The 19,132-nt window shown below is 36.2% G+C and overlaps 1 protein-coding gene across 4 annotated transcripts in view; it reads left to right on the top strand.

Annotated features, from left to right (window-relative positions):
* Positions 1 to 19,132, top strand: part of LOC115258710 (rab3 GTPase-activating protein catalytic subunit) — an 86,384-nt gene that overhangs the window by 60,202 nt on the left and 7,050 nt on the right. For all 4 annotated transcript variants that reach the window (XM_062850548.1, XM_062850551.1, XM_062850549.1 and 1 more), the window contains one exon: positions 14,304 to 14,518. In XM_062850548.1, the coding sequence (XP_062706532.1) occupies positions 14,304 to 14,518 (215 nt within the window). The remainder of the gene's footprint in view (positions 1 to 14,303; positions 14,519 to 19,132) is intronic.

The following is a 19,132-nucleotide window of genomic DNA, read 5'->3' as shown; positions in this document are numbered from 1 at the left end:
GAAAAGCCTGAGCTGAAATATTGATTGCTGCAGCAGCAGTCGCGCATCCCTGCGGGCCGGTTCCGTCGACGACACAAGACGAAAAGGGATCACTTTCACATTTCTCTCCAAAAAACGACACACGAGGACATTCATTAGCCTAGAGAGTCGTGCGACTGGAATAGGGAAGAGGAAAGTTACACATTTCCAATAAATTATAAACGACACATCGGATTGACACATGTGTCAAGCGGTGTCGACATCATTGTTGTCCGCTGTTACTACTACTACGTTGGTTGTTGTGATGATTTGAAGAGCCCTCTAGGTTGTTCTGGTTAGAGTGTCAACGGTTAACCATCGGCGAATGATATGACGCAATTTGCCATGCATGTCGGGATAGTAAATTAAAAGCGCTCATATAGGCAAAGCGAGGTGTTATGTTCAGCAAAGTTGTGTGTTTTACTATTATCTATAACTTTGTAGAACATAAGAAAAATGTAGAATCATATCTGAGAAAGTTATTGTGAAAAATCCTTTTCTAGGGGCAGATGATAAAAAACGTAACGTTTCTTGAAAAGTAACGGAGTTACGAACTTGGCGTCTTCAGCGAAGTTGCTCCAAGCAACATATCCAAGAACTTTTGTGAAGATACCAACCCTAGGAGGAATTCCTGAAAGAATCCGTGAAGGCATTCCAGGATGAATTCCTGGACTCAGCGATTTGCAGCCCAGAATTAATCCCTGGAAAAAATTCTGGAGGAATTCGTGCAAGAATTCTTTGAGAAATTTCTGGAAAAATGTCTGCGGCTTTCTGGAGGAATTACAGGTACTCTTCGATATAACGTACAAAAAAGTTTTCTCTTCGTACGTTATATCGAAGTGTACGTTATATCGAAGCAGAGAAAAATTTAATATTTTTTATGCTAATATTGCTGATTTCGACGTGAAATTAACCCCAAATAATGATTTCGGTGAAATTCACAAAAAGCAATCATGAAAAACATGAGTTTTCACGAAAAAGTAATTTCGTTTTTTGTGCTTTGATATAACGTACATTTTGCTTCGATATAACGTACACTAAATTTTTCCCCGATTTGCGCTAATTCTAGGTAACAAGGTTAATACTGCAAGAAAACATTAATTTGAGTGGTTTCGTAGCTTATCTGAGGGTTATTCCTGGGAAAAATTAAAATTTTCAATGTTGTACGTTATATCGAAGCAAAATGTACGTTATATCGAATCCGCTATATCGAGGGTACGCTATATCGAGGGTACGTTATATCGAAGAATACCTGTATTGAAGGAACTCCTCGAAGAATTCCTGGAGGAATTTCTGGATGGATTTTTGAGGAATATCTGAAGAAATTCATTGATGAATCCCTGGAGAATTCCTGGAGATATTTCTGGAGACTTTCATGAAGGTATTCCTGGAGGAATTCCTAGAAGAGTTCCGTGACAAATTGATTAAGGATTATGTGGAGGATTCCGTGGAAGATTTCCTGGAGGAATCACCGGAGAAATTCCTTGAGAATTTACTGGAGGAATCAATGGAGGAATTTTTGAATTAGTTCCTGGAAAAATCCCTGGAGGAATTCTTGGAAGAGTTCCTGGAGGAATAATGGTAGAAATTCGTTGTGAATTTTCTGGAGGAATCCCTGGAGGATGGAGGAATTTATGGAAGAATTTTTTGAGAAATTTCTGAAGAATGAATCCCTGAAAAAATCCTGAAGCAATTCCTTGAGAATTTCCTGGATGAATCCATGGAGGAATCCCTGGAGGAATTTCTCGATTAATTCCACGAGGAATTCCTGGAAGAGTTCCGGCAGGAATTCCTTTAGGATTTTCTGAAGGAATCCGTGGAGCAACTCCTGGAAGAATCGCTAGAGAAAATATTGGAAAAATTCTGGCAGACATTCCTAGAAGATTTTTCCTAGAAGAAATGTCAGGAGGAATCTCTGGAGAAATTCCTGGAGGTAGAGGTAATTGAGCATGAGCATGAGCATGATTGACCGCCCGCGATTGCTCCTCTGTTATTGCAAGGACAACTGCATTTACACAAAGAACCAACAGATGATGCTTGGGATTAGCTTTCTCTTCATTGTGTAAATGCTGGAATCCCAATACTTTTCAATAAGCAATACCAGCGCCGGCCGCGTCCGAATGCAGGTCAATTGAGGATAGGGAAGGAAGTGATGACGTGATTCTCGCTTAGGCCAATAACCGAGGAATTCTCTGCGTTACTACGAGAAATCACTAGGAGTTTGGACAGGGGATATGGAGATATGTTAAGGATTTTGTCGTGGTAAACGAATGTAATGTTTTGAATCGCGATTAATAATACGCTCGCGAAGAAATACCCTTCTAAACCTTGGACGACGAACGCGATCTTTTGTGCCTCAAAACTCACCCTACATAAGTTATTCATTCGCAACTAAGGAGAACACAATGCTAAACACCGACGCATCTGTAGTTTGCGTTTCCGCGCGAGACAATGCTGAACGCGATCAATTCACAAGTATTAACCAAATAACACGTGATAAATAAATCAGAAAGATCTTACCGCATGGTTTGCCGTCTATCTTTTACCGACCCTCTCTTTTTCCAGAAATTCATGCAACCTTTATTTGAGTCAAAACATTTATTCATTTGGACTAAAATATTACAAATGTCGACACCGAAGATGACGAACCATTCAAATTTTTGTGTTTAAATTAAAGGAAATTATTTATTATCAACTAAATGTGCATTTGGAACTAGCGCCGACACATGACGTGACGAACTTTTCAATATTTGTTAGATAAATACACAAAAACCAGAGCTGCAGCATCCTCCACTTACTGGCCTCGAAATTACACTGAACTGCTACAACAACACACGGGTACGACGATGTGTACATTCAAATTGTCGACGACAACGCGGCCGATCCGAACGAAAAAAGCGGCACTTCCTTTGCCTCCAAAAACACACTAAACCGCCTCGTACGAAGATGAGCACGCACACAGAACGACGACGCGATGCAACGACGAACCAAGACGGGCTGAAATGTAATCCGCTGCTGACATCACACGACCGACTCGCACAAAAACTAGTTTTTTTTTTCTCTAAAAGCACGCACACAGAACGACGACGCGATGCAACGACGAACCAAGACGGACTCTCATGCAACCTTTACTATTGAGTCAAAACATTTATTCATTTTGACTAAAATATTACAAATGTCGACACCGAAGATGACAAACCATTCAAATTTTTGTGTAAATGCAAAAAAAAGAAACATATTTATTATCAACTGATTGTGCATTGGGTACTAACGCCGACACATGACGTGACGAACTTTTCAATATTTGTTAGATAAATACACAAAAACCAGAGCAGAATTGTATAGATCCTTTAGCATTAATTATTATTATTATTATTCTGATAAAATGGAAAGAGCTCACCAATAAACATCCTTCGAAGTGTCCAGTGCGTATGTGCTACAGCATCTTCCACTAACTGACCTCTTCTCCGAAATCACACTGAACCGCTACAACTACACACGGGTACGACGATGTGGACATTCAAATTGACGACGACGACGACGCAGCCGGTCCGAATAAAAAAAGCGGCTTTTTCACTTTGCCTCAAAAAACACTCTAAACCGCCCCGTACGAAGATGAGCACAGCCAAATCTGCGACGACGACGACGCGGCAGGCCCAAATGAAAAAAATGGCCTCTTCATTTTGCCTCCAAAATCACGAAGGTGAGCACAGTCAAATAGACGACGACGTAGACCGAATGAAAACGCGGCCTGTACACTTTGCCTCCAAAAACTCACTCATTCCTGGAGGTAGAGGTAATTCTCGAGAAACTCCTGGAAGATTTCCTGAAGTATTAACTGGAGGAATTCCTGTAGGAATTATTTCAGGAATTCCTGGAGAAATATATGAGGCTTGCTGGTGAAATTTCTGGAGGAATGTCTGAAGGAACTCCTCGAGGAATTTCTGAAGGAATTTCTGGATGATTTTTTAAAGGAAATTCTAAAGAAATTTATTTATGAATTCCTGGGAGAACTTCCTATAGAAATGCGTGGAAAAAATACAGGAGAAATTCCTGGAGGAATCCGCGGAGGATTTCCTGGAGGAATTTCTCGCACATATCGTGGAGAAATTTCTGGAGGATTTCTTGAAAGAGTTCCGGAAGACATTCCTTTAGGATTCTCTAGAAAAATTCTGGCAGACATTTCTAAATGATGTTCTGGTGGAATCCCTGAAGGAATTTCTGGAGGAATTTTTAAAGAATTTCCGAAGAAAATCATGGATGAATCCCTGGAGGAATTCCTGAAGAAATTTCTTGAGAATTTCCTGGAGGAATCCATTGAGTCCTTGGAGGACTTTCTCGAGGAATTGTAGGAGGAACTCCTGGAGGAATCCGTGGAGGAAATATTGGGGAAATTATGGCAGACATTCCTACACACTAAATTTTTTGAAATGCTTCTAGTTCAAAAAAATCAGCAAAATAAAATGTTGAATTACAGCAACAATTTTGCTGAATTTCAGCACAACGTTGCTGATCAACTGTCTTAATTGCTGGATGGCTCAGCAAGTAGGAAAATAATTTCTGATACTCAGTAAATTCCTAATGCTGAATACAATCAGCACAAGAAAAAATCAGCAAAGTTAACTGAATACCAGCAAACAAAATTTGCAGAGTAAAAGATTTTTACTACAAGAAAATTCCTGGAAGGATCTCTGTAGGAATTCTTAGAGGAAGTATGAGACTTTCTGGAGAAATTTCTGGAAGAATGTTTCAGACACTGAAGCAATTCCTAGGAGAATTTCTTGAGATTTTTTTTGAGAAATTTCTGAAGAAATTGTGAGAAATTCCTGGACGAATCCGTAAAGAATTCCCTGGAGAAATTTCTCGCGGAATTCCTCGAGGAATCCCTGGAAGAGTTCCGGAAGACATTCCCGGGGAATTCTGGCAGAAATTCTCAGAGGTATATCTCGATGAATTTCTGGAAGAGTTCCGTGAGAATTTCCTTAAGGATTTTCTGGAGAAATTCGTGGAGCAATTCCTAGAGGAATCCCTGGAGGAAATATTGAAGGAATTCTGGCAGATATTCCTAAAATATTTTTACAAGAAGAAATTTCAGAAGCAATTTTTAGAGTATTCATTGGAGGAAATAGTTCCGAGAAAATTTCTTTAGGATTTTATGGAGGAATCCGTGGAGGAATTCCTGGAAGAAACCTATAAGAAAGCCATATTTCAGCATTGTATCTACATTCCACCTGTCCTAAATTAGCAACTTAACTGCTGCAGAAAGTGTGACAGCTGATGCTTAGCATTTCAAATACACGAATTTTTTGGGCCCTAAAGTCAAAAATACTGTCCGCAGTACATCCAAAGTTGCCCAATTTGCCTACCTCATTTTGAAGCGCAGAGTATAAAAAAAGGAAAAAAGAGTAAAGGAAGAGAGATAGAAAAGGCAGCGGAAGTGGAAGTGTAGAGTTCTGAACATATTTTCAATTGTATTTCTGATTGGCTGAGGGATAAGCCAAGTCGTCAAAACCTGCATTTAAGCAGCACTTAAGACACATATACGGCTGATTTTCTTTTTTTAGCCTGCTGTTAAGGTGCATTTCAACGGCTTATGTGTTACCTGGATAGTCCACGGGTTTCTTCAGACATTCCTACAGGAATTCCTTCTGGGACTCCTTCAGGGATTTTTAGGACTTTCCTTCAAGTATAGCTACATCAGCTCGTATTTATTCAAACATTTCTGAAGGATTTCCTCCAGGAATCATAAGAGTTTTTTTCTTGGGATTTGTCCAAAAACTTTTCTAGAAATTTCTTAAGACATTCTGCTAGGAATTTCTCCAGGCATTTTTCTGGAAATGTCTTCAAAAGATTCCATTCCCGGTGATTTATTTTCGCAGATTCTTTCAGGAATTCCTTGAGGGTTTTCCTTTAGAAGTTCAAATTTTTTTGCAGGAGTACTTTCGGACTAGAAAATTCTCATGAGATATGCTGATAGTTCTTCCAGGTTACTTCAGTAGTTCCTCCATTCTCCAGGTATTTCTTCAGGGATTGCTTAGGATTTATTTAGATCTCTCAGCGATTCGTTCAAATTACTCCAGAACCTATTTCGTATCATTTTTGAACTAATTTTTCAAGAAATCGTCTATGAATACTTGCAGATGGTTCTATTTTTTAATTACGTTATGAAAAATTCATTCAGGTTTTTTTTTTGTTTCTGCATGATTTGCTTCAGGAAGTTCAGGGATTTTTGCGTATTTTTGTAATTTTTCTAGAAATTCATTCCAGAAACATCTCCAGGAGTTCTTGCAAGGGTTCCTTCAGAAAGTCCTTCGATGCATCCCTCAGAAATTTATTGAGTTATTTCCTCAAGAATTGCACCAGTATCTTTGTCTGGAATTTCGGCAGCCATTCTTTAGGATTAAAAAAAACCTCAATGGATATCTACAGGAGTACCTCCAGAAAAGTTTCAAGCTATTTTCCCTTGGAATTACTTCCACAGTCCCTCGGGATGATTCTTATTATTCTTTTCTAGGAATGAAGAAGGTACAGTCATTGCACAATTATGGGTCACTCTGTCACAATTATTAGTCAGACAGTTCACCATGCAATTCAAATGGAATTGACCCATAATTGTGGGTGACCCATGATTGTGCTATGACTGTATGTAAAGGATTTTTTCAGTTACCCTCTGCGACATTCATTCAGTAATTTCTTCTAACCTTACTGCAAAAATGGCTTCAATAACTTTTACCCACGATTCCCGAGCAATTTTCAAGAATTTCTACTAGGAATCTCCAAAGACATCACCTGACGTTTTAGGGGATTTCTTCAGATAATCCTCTAGGGATCGCTTTCGAAATTCCTCCAAGAGTTCTGTCAAGAATTTTTCTATGACCTTTTGAACAGTTTCTAGAAGAACTAATCGTTAAATAAAATTCTTAAATAAAGCAAAAATCCTTGTAGGAATATTTCATGCAGTTCCTGCAGGATTCTATTAAAAAGACCCAGAAAATACTTCTGACGAAACGGCAGAAGCAATTTCCAAAAAAAAATGTGTAGGAATTTCCGAAGGTATCTCTGGAGAAATTTCTCAAAGACCGCTTGGAGGATTCTTTGGAAGAATTTCCGAAGTAATTTCTTAAGGAATTTAAATGAATTTATTAGAGGAATTTCTCAAAAACTTCATAGAAGAGCTTTTCAAAAATCCTTTGCTGTTATTTTTGGAAAAATCCCAAAATTTTGAAGAAGTCTATAAAGATACTTTTGAAGAAATTATTGAAAGAATTTCAGGAGGAATCCGAGAAAGAACTTTCGAAAGAATACCAGAAGGAATTTCTGGAGAAATCTCCAGTAGACTCCCTGTTGTTCTCAGAAAGTACTCTTGAATGAATGAATAGGAATATTTGACGAAATGACAGGGAAATTTTTGAAATCCCAGGAAGAACGTCCGAAGAACTTCCTGTAGAAATACCTAAAGAAATTTTTGAGGATTTTTTTAAAGGAAATTCTTATAGAAATATTTTAATAAAATTCTTGCAGGATTTTGTGTATTTTTGGAGCAATCTGTGGATGTATTTCCGAAAGAAGTCCTTTAAGAATACCTGAAGAAATTTCCAGATAAGCTTTAGTAATGATCTGTTGAAAAAAAAACTTTCTTTTGAATACCTTTTGAAATTCCTTTAGAATGTGGTAAGTATTTCTAAATAAGTTTCTCCTGCCGAGATACATTGACGAATATATCGAGGATGTTTTGAAGGAAGTTCTGCATAAATCTAGCAGAGTGCTGTGGAATCGCTGAATGTGATAAGCAAAAATCTTTGAATGAATACCTGAACAAATTCCTAGGCAAATTCATGGAGGAATCTCAAAAAAAAAACATCAGAAGGAATCTCCAGGGAAACATCAAGAGGAATTCTTGAAAAAAAATTGAAGGAAACTTTGGAACAATATCTGAAGAAGTTCGTTGAAGATTTTCTCTTTAAAGACATTTTTGAAGGAATACTTAACATGGGATTTTCTGAAGGAATCTATGGATGAATTTGCGAGGAAGCCCATGCACAATGGGTCCAGAGCCGTATTTACGAAGACAAAAATGTTTGTGCCTAAACCATAAGTTTTAGATACATGGTGTCTTTGGGAAAGTTTCTTCTTATTTTTTTACCTTTTTTCTCATTATTGTGAAATTAGGGTGGTCCCTCTAGTTTCGGTGATCCAAACATCTGCTTTTTAATAGTTTTATGTACGTTTACAAAATGTTCTACGAAGTTGTAGAAGAACTTATTTAGAGCAAGTTTGCCGAAGAAATCATTATTCTATCTCTTATGGTTCCTAACTTGTGATTTTTTTAAAGATTCATGTTAGGGTGATCCATGAATTTAAGTTTTCCTGAAATAACTTTTAATTCGCTCGTTTCTCGTAGATACTTTGTTCCGAGCACTTTTAGAACTATCAACGACGCATACTTTTTCCAAAGAGCTCAAAGTTCTAACTCTCATAGTTAAAAAGAATTTGACATTTTTCTTCGAAAAATCACTTTTTTTCAAAAAGTCATATCTCAAAAAGGAGCCAATGGATTTTCAATCTCTCGGTTGCATTGGAAAGATCGTACTCTATTCTATTTATGGTGAAAAAACTGCAGGTACCTTTTTTGTTTAAAGCTTTTTCTTTAATTTTGAAAATTCGATTTTTTTTCATGGAAAAGCAGTTATAACTTTGAAAATCGATGAGATAGAAACTTTGCGTCTTCGACAAAATTGTGAGTTTTTGACTGCTATAAAAGTGTCCAGAACAAAGTATTGCGAAAAAATCAACACATTAAATTATATTGAGTAAAAACATATTTTCATATGAAAAACGACACACTTCAAGCAAATTCAACTCGTCTTTGTTAGATAGATCAAAGTAGCTTCGTAAATGGTCATCTATTTCATTCTAGAACCAATGTTTATTTATACTGTCATCACCATTTAGGCACAATGTTGATAAAATATAGTAAATCATGTAACATTGATAGGCTTTTACGTTAACATAAAAATATACTATTGATTGACATTTTCGTTATCCATACATTGAAGTGATGAAATTGAAATTAAATTGATGGAAATCAGCTCAAAATCACATTTTAAGTTGAGTTCATTGACAATTTATGGATTATAAGCAAATTCAAACATTTTCGACATGGTTACTTCGATCTATCTAGCAAAGACTAGTTGAGTTTGCTGAAATTGTTTCCATATGAAAATCTGTTTTTATTCAATATAATTTTATGTGTTGATTTTTTCGCAATACTTTGTTCTGGGAACTTTTATAGCACCCAAAAACTCACAATTTTGTCGAAGATGCCAAGTCATCGATTTTCAAAGTTACAACTGCTTTTCCATAAACAAAACCGTATTTTCAAAATTCAAGAAAAAGCTTTAAACAAAATAGATACCTGCAGTTTTTTCACCATAAATAGAACAGAGTACGATCTTTCCAATGCAACCGAGAGATTGAAAATCCATTTGCTCCTTTTTGAGATATGACTCTTTGAAAAAAAAAGTGATTTTTGGAAGAAAAATGTCAATATCTTTTTAACTATGAGAGTTAGAACTTTGAGCTCTTTGGAAAAAGTATGCGTCGTTGATAGTTCTAAAAGTGCTCGGAACAAAGTATCTACGAGAAACGAACGAATTAAAAGTTATTTCAGGAAAACTTAAATTCATGGATCACCCTAACATGAATCTTTAAAAAAATTATAAGTTAGGAACCATAAGAGATAGAATAATGATTTCTTCGGCAAACTTGCTCTAAATAAGTTCTTCTACATCTTCGTAGAACATTTTGTAAACGTACATAAAACTATTAAAAAGCAGATGTTTGGATCAGCGAAACTAGAGGGACCACCCTAATTTCACAATAATGAGAAAAAAGGTCAAAAAATAAGAAGAAACTTTCCCAAAGACACCATGTATCTAAAACTTATGGTTTAGGCACAAACATTTTTGTCTTCGTAAATACGGCTCTGGACCCATTGTGCCATGGAAGCTTTTGCAGAGAAATTTCTGGAGAAATTTCTGAAGTTCATTGAAGATGTTTAAAAAAAATTCAAAAGAGATCCGCTGATTTCTCGAAAGGAATTCCTGCAGGGTTTTTTAAAGGAATTCACAGAGCTCTTAAATATATTTCAGGGATAATCTTTAATAGGGTGGAAACAATTCCGAATATCACTAAGAAGCTATTTTCTTGCATGTAAAAATCACAGGCTATATTATTTCTTATATTTGCAAGAGCGTTCATACTGAAAGTTGAACTTTTTTATATTAAGAGCTGGCTACTCAGTGAGTATCTTGGAGTAACCTTGATGACACCACTGCTCCGCAGACGTTCTATGTTCTGTGGCGCAGTTGGTTAACGTGTTTTGTTTAGCGATTTGGGAAGTCTTGGGTTCAAATCTCATCAGAATTAGGTGAATTTATTTCGTATTTTTTTCATATATACGTCAATTTTCAAACACGTTTCTTCATTTACGTTACGATTTGAGAAACCTGGAAGTGTGATCTTATTCAAGCCTCAGTACTATCTCCTACACATATATTAAATACCATTCGTAGTACGATGACCTAAGCCACATGGTTCTAGAGCTTTACTTTTCCGACGCCAGTTCCAGCCTTTCAGTTCCCTCTACCGGCTGCAAAGTTCGCATATTTCACCGAAATCATTCTCCACGGTTCAACGTGTGTAAAGGTAGTCTACTTGGGAGCGAGCTAGCTGCCTGTGGCTAGGCTCCTGCCGAATAGGTGCCAAGTGACTCGGCAATATAAATCTGTTTATGTTTCACGGTGCTGCCGGCTGGCGAAGTGGCTTCAATACTAGGTTTTTCTCTTCAAATCGCGCCGCGAAAAAGAGAGTAAGTAAACCACCGGCAGACATTTGGTTGAGTTTTTTTTTCTTTGGTACAGAAAATCGTTTCTCAGTTATGTTTCGTGCGGCGAGGAAAGTGGATAAAGTTTGTGAAAAATCTTTTTTAACCCCTTCGGGACGACTTTTTCTACAAACCTCGCTGCTGTAGAACGCGACAGCGAGGTGCAAATGACCCAACCGTCCTGAAAGGGTTGAAGGCGGTATTTGAGGATATCTGGTCAAATCAGTTGAATGTCAACAATATACTTATTAAAATATACAAACTCGTTAACTTGCAATGGCGATTTTGACTGGATACTGATCGTCATTGGGACATGAGAGGTAAGTAAGTAAGTAAGTAAGTAAGTAAGTAAGTAAGTAAGTAAGTAAGTAAGTAAGTAAGTAAGTAAGTAAGTAAGTAAGTAAGTAAGTAAGTAAGTAAGTAAGTAAGTAAGTAAGTAAGTAAGTAAGTAAGTAAGTAAGTAAGTAAGTAAGTAAGTAAGTAAGTAAGTAAGTAAGTAAGTAAGTAAGTAAGTAAGTAAGTAAGTAAGTAAGTAAGTAAGTAAGTAAGTAAGTAAGTAAGTAAGTAAGTAAGTAAGTAAGTAAGTAAGTAAGTAAGTAAGTAAGTAAGTAAGTAAGTAAGTAAGTAAGTAAGTAAGTAAGTAAGTAAGTAAGTAAGTAAGTAAGTAAGTAAGTAAGTAAGTAAGTAAGTAAGTAAGTAAGTAAGTAAGTAAGTAAGTAAGTAAGTAAGTAAGTAAGTAAGTAAGTAAGTAAGTAAGTAAGTAAGTAAGTAAGTAAGTAAGTAAGTAAGTAAGTAAGTAAGTAAGTAAGTAAGTAAGTAAGTAAGTAAGTAAGTAAGTAAGTAAGTAAGTAAGTAAGTAAGTAAGTAAGTAAGTAAGTAAGTAAGTAAGTAAGTAAGTAAGTAAGTAAGTAAGTAAGTAAGTAAGTAAGTAAGTAAGTAAGTAAGTAAGTAAGTAAGTAAGTAAGTAAGTAAGTAAGTAAGTAAGTAAGTAAGTAAGTAAGTAAGTAAGTAAGTAAGTAAGTAAGTAAGTAAGTAAGTAAGTAAGTAAGTAAGTAAGTAAGTAAGTAAGTAAGTAAGTAAGTAAGTAAGTAAGTAAGTAAGTAAGTAAGTAAGTAAGTAAGTAAGTAAGTAAGTAAGTAAGTAAGTAAGTAAGTAAGTAAGTAAGTAAGTAAGTAAGTAAGTAAGTAAGTAAGTAAGTAAGTAAGTAAGTAAGTAAGTAAGTAAGTAAGTAAGTAAGTAAGTAAGTAAGTAAGTAAGTAAGTAAGTAAGTAAGTAAGTAAGTAAGTAAGTAAGTAAGTAAGTAAGTAAGTAAGTAAGTAAGTAAGTAAGTAAGTAAGTAAGTAAGTAAGTAAGTAAGTAAGTAAGTAAGTAAGTAAGTAAGTAAGTAAGTAAGTAAGTAAGTAAGTAAGTAAGTAAGTAAGTAAGTAAGTAAGTAAGTAAGTAAGTAAGTAAGTAAGTAAGTAAGTAAGTAAGTAAGTAAGTAAGTAAGTAAGTAAGTAAGTAAGTAAGTAAGTAAGTAAGTAAGTAAGTAAGTAAGTAAGTAAGTAAGTAAGTAAGTAAGTAAGTAAGTAAGTAAGTAAGTAAGTAAGTAAGTAAGTAAGTAAGTAAGTAAGTAAGTAAGTAAGTAAGTAAGTAAGTAAGTAAGTAAGTAAGTAAGTAAGTAAGTAAGTAAGTAAGTAAGTAAGTAAGTAAGTAAGTAAGTAAGTAAGTAAGTAAGTAAGTAAGTAAGTAAGTAAGTAAGTAAGTAAGTAAGTAAGTAAGTAAGTAAGTAAGTAAGTAAGTAAGTAAGTAAGTAAGTAAGTAAGTAAGTAAGTAAGTAAGTAAGTAAGTAAGTAAGTAAGTAAGTAAGTAAGTAAGTAAGTAAGTAAGTAAGTAAGTAAGTAAGTAAGTAAGTAAGTAAGTAAGTAAGTAAGTAAGTAAGTAAGTAAGTAAGTAAGTAAGTAAGTAAGTAAGTAAGTAGGTATGTTTGTCAACTTCAAACATCATATTGTTTATGAAAAGCGAGCTTGAGAGAAGCAACTTCTATCTCCTGGTGAATCAATCCACATTTTTTCAATGTTTCTTTTTCTCGCGATGAACTTGATACTGCTTGATGCAGATTGTGGATCGACGATCGGACATCGTAGTTATTATTACACACTTTTTCCCCCGGTACTGCTCCTTCTGTTGCTGCTGGTACCGCACCGGCTCAGCTCGGACCCCGGTCCGGGCGGCGATGATGATCTGCGCTGATTTCTTCAAGTGTGAAACATTGGCACTTGTTAATTTGGCTCTGTTGTTGCGTGCTCTATTATGGATGCGTGGTTTGTTATTATTTTGCGATTCCCAATTCGATTGGGCTGCTGTTGCTGGTAGCTGCAGGCTGTTTCGGTGGCGGCTGCTGCTGCTCGACATGATTTAGTTATGCCGGAATGCAGCCCGATTGATTTCGAGTTTGGAGAAAAAGCAGAAAGATAAACAAACGAGACGAGGACGAGACATCGAAGCTTTTACTGAAAGTGGGAAATGGAGCAACCGCTAGCGGCTCTAGCCAAACATGCGCTTGAACAGACTGGCTTAACTAGATCATTGGTTTCGATACATGCTAAAAGTAAAACAGGCTGGATATGCATTCCCGGGTATAAGCAAAAAATCATGAAATAATACAAAAAAATATGAATGCTATGGGGGGCGCTTAGACGAAATTAAGTTTCAGGAAGATCTAGGGATACCTTGATATCTTGTTGGCTACTAAGTAACTTTACTAGGGCGCCCAACATATCATGACCGATGTTCCTTCAGTTTCCTGTATTAGGGTTTGGTTCCCTGGTCGAATACTGATAGACTGATAACGTTTACATTTCTTTTCCTTAAAGTATATGTCGAATCAAGGCAATATCTCAATCAATTTTTCCAGCCTCATATCGCTCTACCATTTCTAACTTCTGCTAGCTGAAATACTGCTTCAAGGGGAAGCCAGCCGGCAAAGTGTTGTGTAATTGTATTCCTGCTAGTCATCCCCAGCGTCATCTCTGGATGAATAATCGTTCCCACCGAACAGCATTTACCATTCAAACGAACAAGTTCATCGTTTTATGTTTTCTCATTGATTGATTTCGAGAGGTTTTTAGAGCCACCTCGCTTTGCGTTGTACCTATTTTGTTTCGTATCTGAACTTCCCAAACGTTGATTTATACCGCTTGCACTCGATATCGAAGCCGATGGTACAACATCTGTTAACCGAAATTCTGATACCAACTTTACCATCGGAGGAGTTCTTCTCCCAATCCTCATCGAGAGGGGTTAACATTCTAATGAGATCGGTTAAGAGCGGCTCAATTCGAATTGTTGACGACGAAGGCTTAGAGGTACTGATGACTGACTGACGCATCGTTATTTTCTTCTGTTTTTTGATTTGCAGTGTTGCCGCTGGGTTCCCGGATTCGAGAACATGCCTGCTCCATCAGAAGCTGCAGATGCTGAACGTTTGCATGGAACGGAGGAGAATTCGCGAGGGAGGATTACCCTTCTCGATGACTGGTGGAGGCGGCAGTGGAGAAGGCGGAGCGGAAGGTCGCGAGGGAAACCACGACTCCGAGGATGAGTTCTTCGATTGTTCCGATGAGGATGAGGAAGGTAAGGTTTTGTTTGGGAATAGTAAAAACAAAAACCCTAATTAATCCACCTAGTGGTGATGGCGCCTTTCTCGTGCCTTCGAAAACAAATATCAACACAACTCAAGTGACATGTTGATATCGCACTTTCGTACATTCCACAGAAATCCATTTCATGACATCATAGATCATATTGTTTATCTGGCATTTGATTTTTGAGTCTTAAACTTTTGAAAAACAGCCGCAATCTTGAATTTTGAGCCGCCATTTTGGATTTAAGTCCGGCAGCTTGGAAATTCTGGTCGCCATTTTTGGACTCCAGACTTTTTCCCCATACCAGAGACACCCATATTGAATAGTTCTAGAGCCCAAAACCCATGCATGCGACACCTCAAATCAAGACTTTTACGTAACGTGATGAATAGTTTGCCAGAATATATTCTCAGACTATATTTGGGACAATCGGTTGTGTTTCGAAACCGGTTCTGGGTGTCCCGCCAGAATGGTCAAATATAAAAGTGAACCAAACACTTGCATGCGACACCTCAAATCACGGCTTTTTTGATAACCTAATGAACGATTAGATTGCAAATAGGCTCAGACCACATTAGTGACTACCGGTAGTGTGCCTGAACCGGTTCTGGATGTCCCACTAGAAATGGTCAAATATAAAAGTGAACCAAACCCATGTATGCGAACCCCGAAAAGAGACAACGGTTATCTATGACATTCTACACGTAACACATAGTGCGTTACGCGTTACACGTAATGCGTTACAAATATACGTATGTTAGTGAATATACAAGTAGTTTGTATAATTTACAAATTTTGGTTACTGTAAAAACATTATTTACTATAAGCAAATAAGTTGAGGGGTAGAATTTAGAACCACAAAGTATGATATGGTAAGGCATTTAAAGTCACATGTTTGCTTATGATAAAGTTTTTACAGTAGCCAAAATTTGTAAATTATACAAACTACTTGTATATTCACTAACATATGTATGTTTGTAAAGCCTTACGTGTAACGCGTAACGCACTATGTGATACTTAATAGTAAAAATAAAAACATATTCATTTCGCAATTAGTACGTCTGGAAACAATATCTTCAATAAGTACCAACACTTTTGGTCCGTATTTGATACAAGTTTACTCACCGTGCGTTAAAAATACTGACAGCGAACAGAGTGGAAAACACGTGTTTTTGGCTGAACAGCAGTTGAAGTATTAGGCGTTGATTACCACGTGCTGTGCTAATTCACCACTGCTGATCACTAGATCAGGAGTGATCATTATTGAGTCATGGGAAGATGATGTTTTGCTTTGAGTGCTGCAACTCACCATCTCTAGGATGGCGCAGATAGGAAGGCATGCGGCTGGCAATCGACAGGTCTCGAGTGTTAATCCGGATTTTGGTAATTTTATATGTAATTCTTTTTTCATAATAGGTGTTCTCAACATGAGAGCAAATAATTACTCTCGTGAGAGTTTAACATTTTTGCATTTTGTTTATTTACAGTCATTTTTGCCAAAGCTTAATTAAGTTGGTGCACAACATGATGCTTTATAACCTATCCAAATTTGTGTGAACAAACCCCGAACATAAGTTGTACGTGAAAATAATTCAAATGTTATTCAACATTATGCTGAATTAATTCGTCATACACAGTGTGCCAAAAACCGTTATTAATAAATAAAAATGTCCACCCAAATGGCACCCGGCATTCGAAAGATATACTATTCTAGTATCTTCTCTGAAAATTTGAAAATCTTTCATCGAGGGAAACTAAAGTTTTTGTGATTTGAAGATTTTGAGCCATTTCTATAGAATTTAAAAACTAGCTGTTCCGGCAAACTTTGTCTTGCCAAGATGTGCTGGTTTGACAACTGTTGAAGTCATTGCTGCACCGCACTCTAGATTGGTTTTATTTCGATCGTGTTGATTTTCTTCCCAGCTCATGAAAAATCAGTAATCTATCAATTTACCTACTTTTTAGTCGATTTTTGATTTTTTTTACTTATAAACACACCCACCATGAATACAAATCGAACCATGCAAGAGTCATGCTGATAAGTCCGTCCATTCGTGAGTTTTGTTGCCTCAAAGAAACTTCAAACTCATTTTTATATATATAGATATAGATAATAAGTAAATATGCGCGCACGGTGTGCCTGATACTGCTATTAACAAATAAAAATGTACTCCAAACCAATACCCGGCATTCGAAAGATATACTATTCTAGTATCTCCTCTGAAAATTTGAAAATGTTTTATCGAAGGAAACCAAAGATTTTATTGTTTGAAGATTTTCCTCTACTTTCATAGAATTAGCTCATATATGGGAATATTGTCATACGGTGCTCTTAATGTCATAAACAAATAAAAACACTGCTCAACAAAATTAAAAAAAAAAGTTCGTATTATGAGATGAGAAAAACGAGAACAGGGTTTTGGAACCATAGAAGTGTCATAGTGAAAGAATTTTCGAAAAATATTGGAACGGGACTTCACTGTTCAAGACCGAAGTTTGAATTGAGAACTTGGAGTTTTCAATTGATATATGCATTAGGGTTTCTAGGGTTCCAAACCCCTATTATTATTTTTCTCATCCCATAACGCGAACTAGTGTTGAACGGTGTAATGAGTTTCATAAATTTCAAAAGTACAATATTCAAGCAACTTCTCTGAAAATTTGACAACATTTCATTGAGTGGAATGTTAATCACCATGATGTGAGAATCTAATTAATATTCCACAGTTCTACCTGTTACTCGAATACAAACAAAAATGTGACACGCTCACGGCGTTGATTACATAAACTTTTTAAGAGTTTGACACCTTTTTTTTTTGTTTTTAAGCAAGGTATCTTGTCGATGAATTTGAAAATGTTTCATGGTGAAACGAGAATTAAAGTGAATTAACTGCCCAAGGTGTTGGTATTCGTAGGAAGCTTTGTAAATCATTGGTATAATGTTTAAGATATTGAAGCTTTTGAAATATACCTAATTGCTAATCGTTTTACTAACCGTCATGTTACTAACGTGTTTGCGTGAATTCAGAAATATTTCATTTGAATGATTATCAGTTTTAAGCTTGATTTCAATTTCATTGGAGATATGCATACTATCGCTTTGTCTATAAACACGTTAAAGACACCTACTGAGTTTTGTAACAGTATCGCAAAAAATGTGATATATAGGGTGGGGGTACCAATTATGGCACTACCTAAGGAAAGCGATTTATACAAAAATAACGAGAAGATCAACGAATTTCATCAATAAGTTAAAAGACAGCTTAGTTTCCATACTTTACAGGAAAAATATAGAAACGGAGCCAAAACTACTTTTAATATTGATTACAGCGTGTGCCAATGATAGGAACCCTGTACCAGTTGTGGTTACATTTTTTTTTAACTTCGGTTCCTTTTCGCACTATTTGCATGCATTCCTTATGGGGTTAGCCATAACTGGTACACTATGGCGAAAAAGGATGCAAGGAAGCCGAAATTTTAAGGAAAATGATTTATTTCAACCATGATTTGAGAAAAAAGGGGGGGGGGGGTTTAATGAGTACGACTATCTTTTGTGAACGTGATCTGTTGTTCACACATTTTTTCTTGTTGATATACATCGTTAAAGGATGGAAATTAACTATGGCGAATAATTGGTACTATAGCCATAATTGGTACACTTACCCTAATCAAAGTTTTAGATGAGTTACAAAATATATATTCATTGCGAGAAATGATTAACATGAGAAATTGAAATAATATTCAATGAAGTAACTACATTTTCAATATACTTAATCATATCTTATATTTTCAAACCACTGTAATTTGCGATCGTTTCAATGAAATGTTGTCAAATTTCCAGAGAAGTTGTTTGAATGTTGTATCTTTGGATGATGTTTGTGAAACTTATTAATATTTGTTTATGATTTGAAGAGCCATTGAAACATCCTATGACAATATTGCCATATATGAGCTAATTCTATGAAAATAGAGGAAAATCTTCAAACAGTAAAAACTTTCGTTTCCCTCGATGAAACATATTCAAATTTTCTGAGGTGATGCCAAAATGAATTATCTTTCGAATATCGCGTGGCAATATGATGTATATTTTTATTTGTTAATAGTGGTTCCAGGCACACCGTGCGCGCATTTTTACTCATATAAGAAAATTCTATAGAAATGGCTCAAAATCTTCAAATCACAAAAACTTTAGTTTCCCTCGATGAAAGATTTTCAAATTTTCATAGGAGATACTAGAATAGTATATCTCTCGAATGTCGGGTGCCATTTGGGTGGACATTTTTATTTGTTAATAACGGTTTTTGGCACACCGTGAATGATGTCTGTTAAGTTAGTGATTGTTAGTTTGGGAATCTCCGGCGGAACTTTTAGTGAAATCTCAGTAGGAATTTCTGGAGCAATCTTCGGAGGAATTTCTGAAGGAATCTGCGGAAGAACTCCTGGAGGAATCTCCGGAGGAATTCCTGGAAGAATGTTCGGAGGAGTTCCTGGAGAAATCATCGGAGAAGTTCCTGAAGCAACCACCGGAGGAATTGCTTAAAAAATTCTAGGAGGAAGTCCGGGGAATTGCTGCTGGAATTCCAGAAAAACTCCTCCAAGAATG

Source organism: Aedes albopictus, chromosome 2 (genome assembly GCF_035046485.1).
Source record: "Aedes albopictus strain Foshan chromosome 2, AalbF5, whole genome shotgun sequence".
Lineage (NCBI taxonomy): Eukaryota > Metazoa > Arthropoda > Insecta > Diptera > Culicidae > Aedes > Aedes albopictus.
This window is presented reverse-complemented; position numbering and strand designations above follow the sequence as displayed.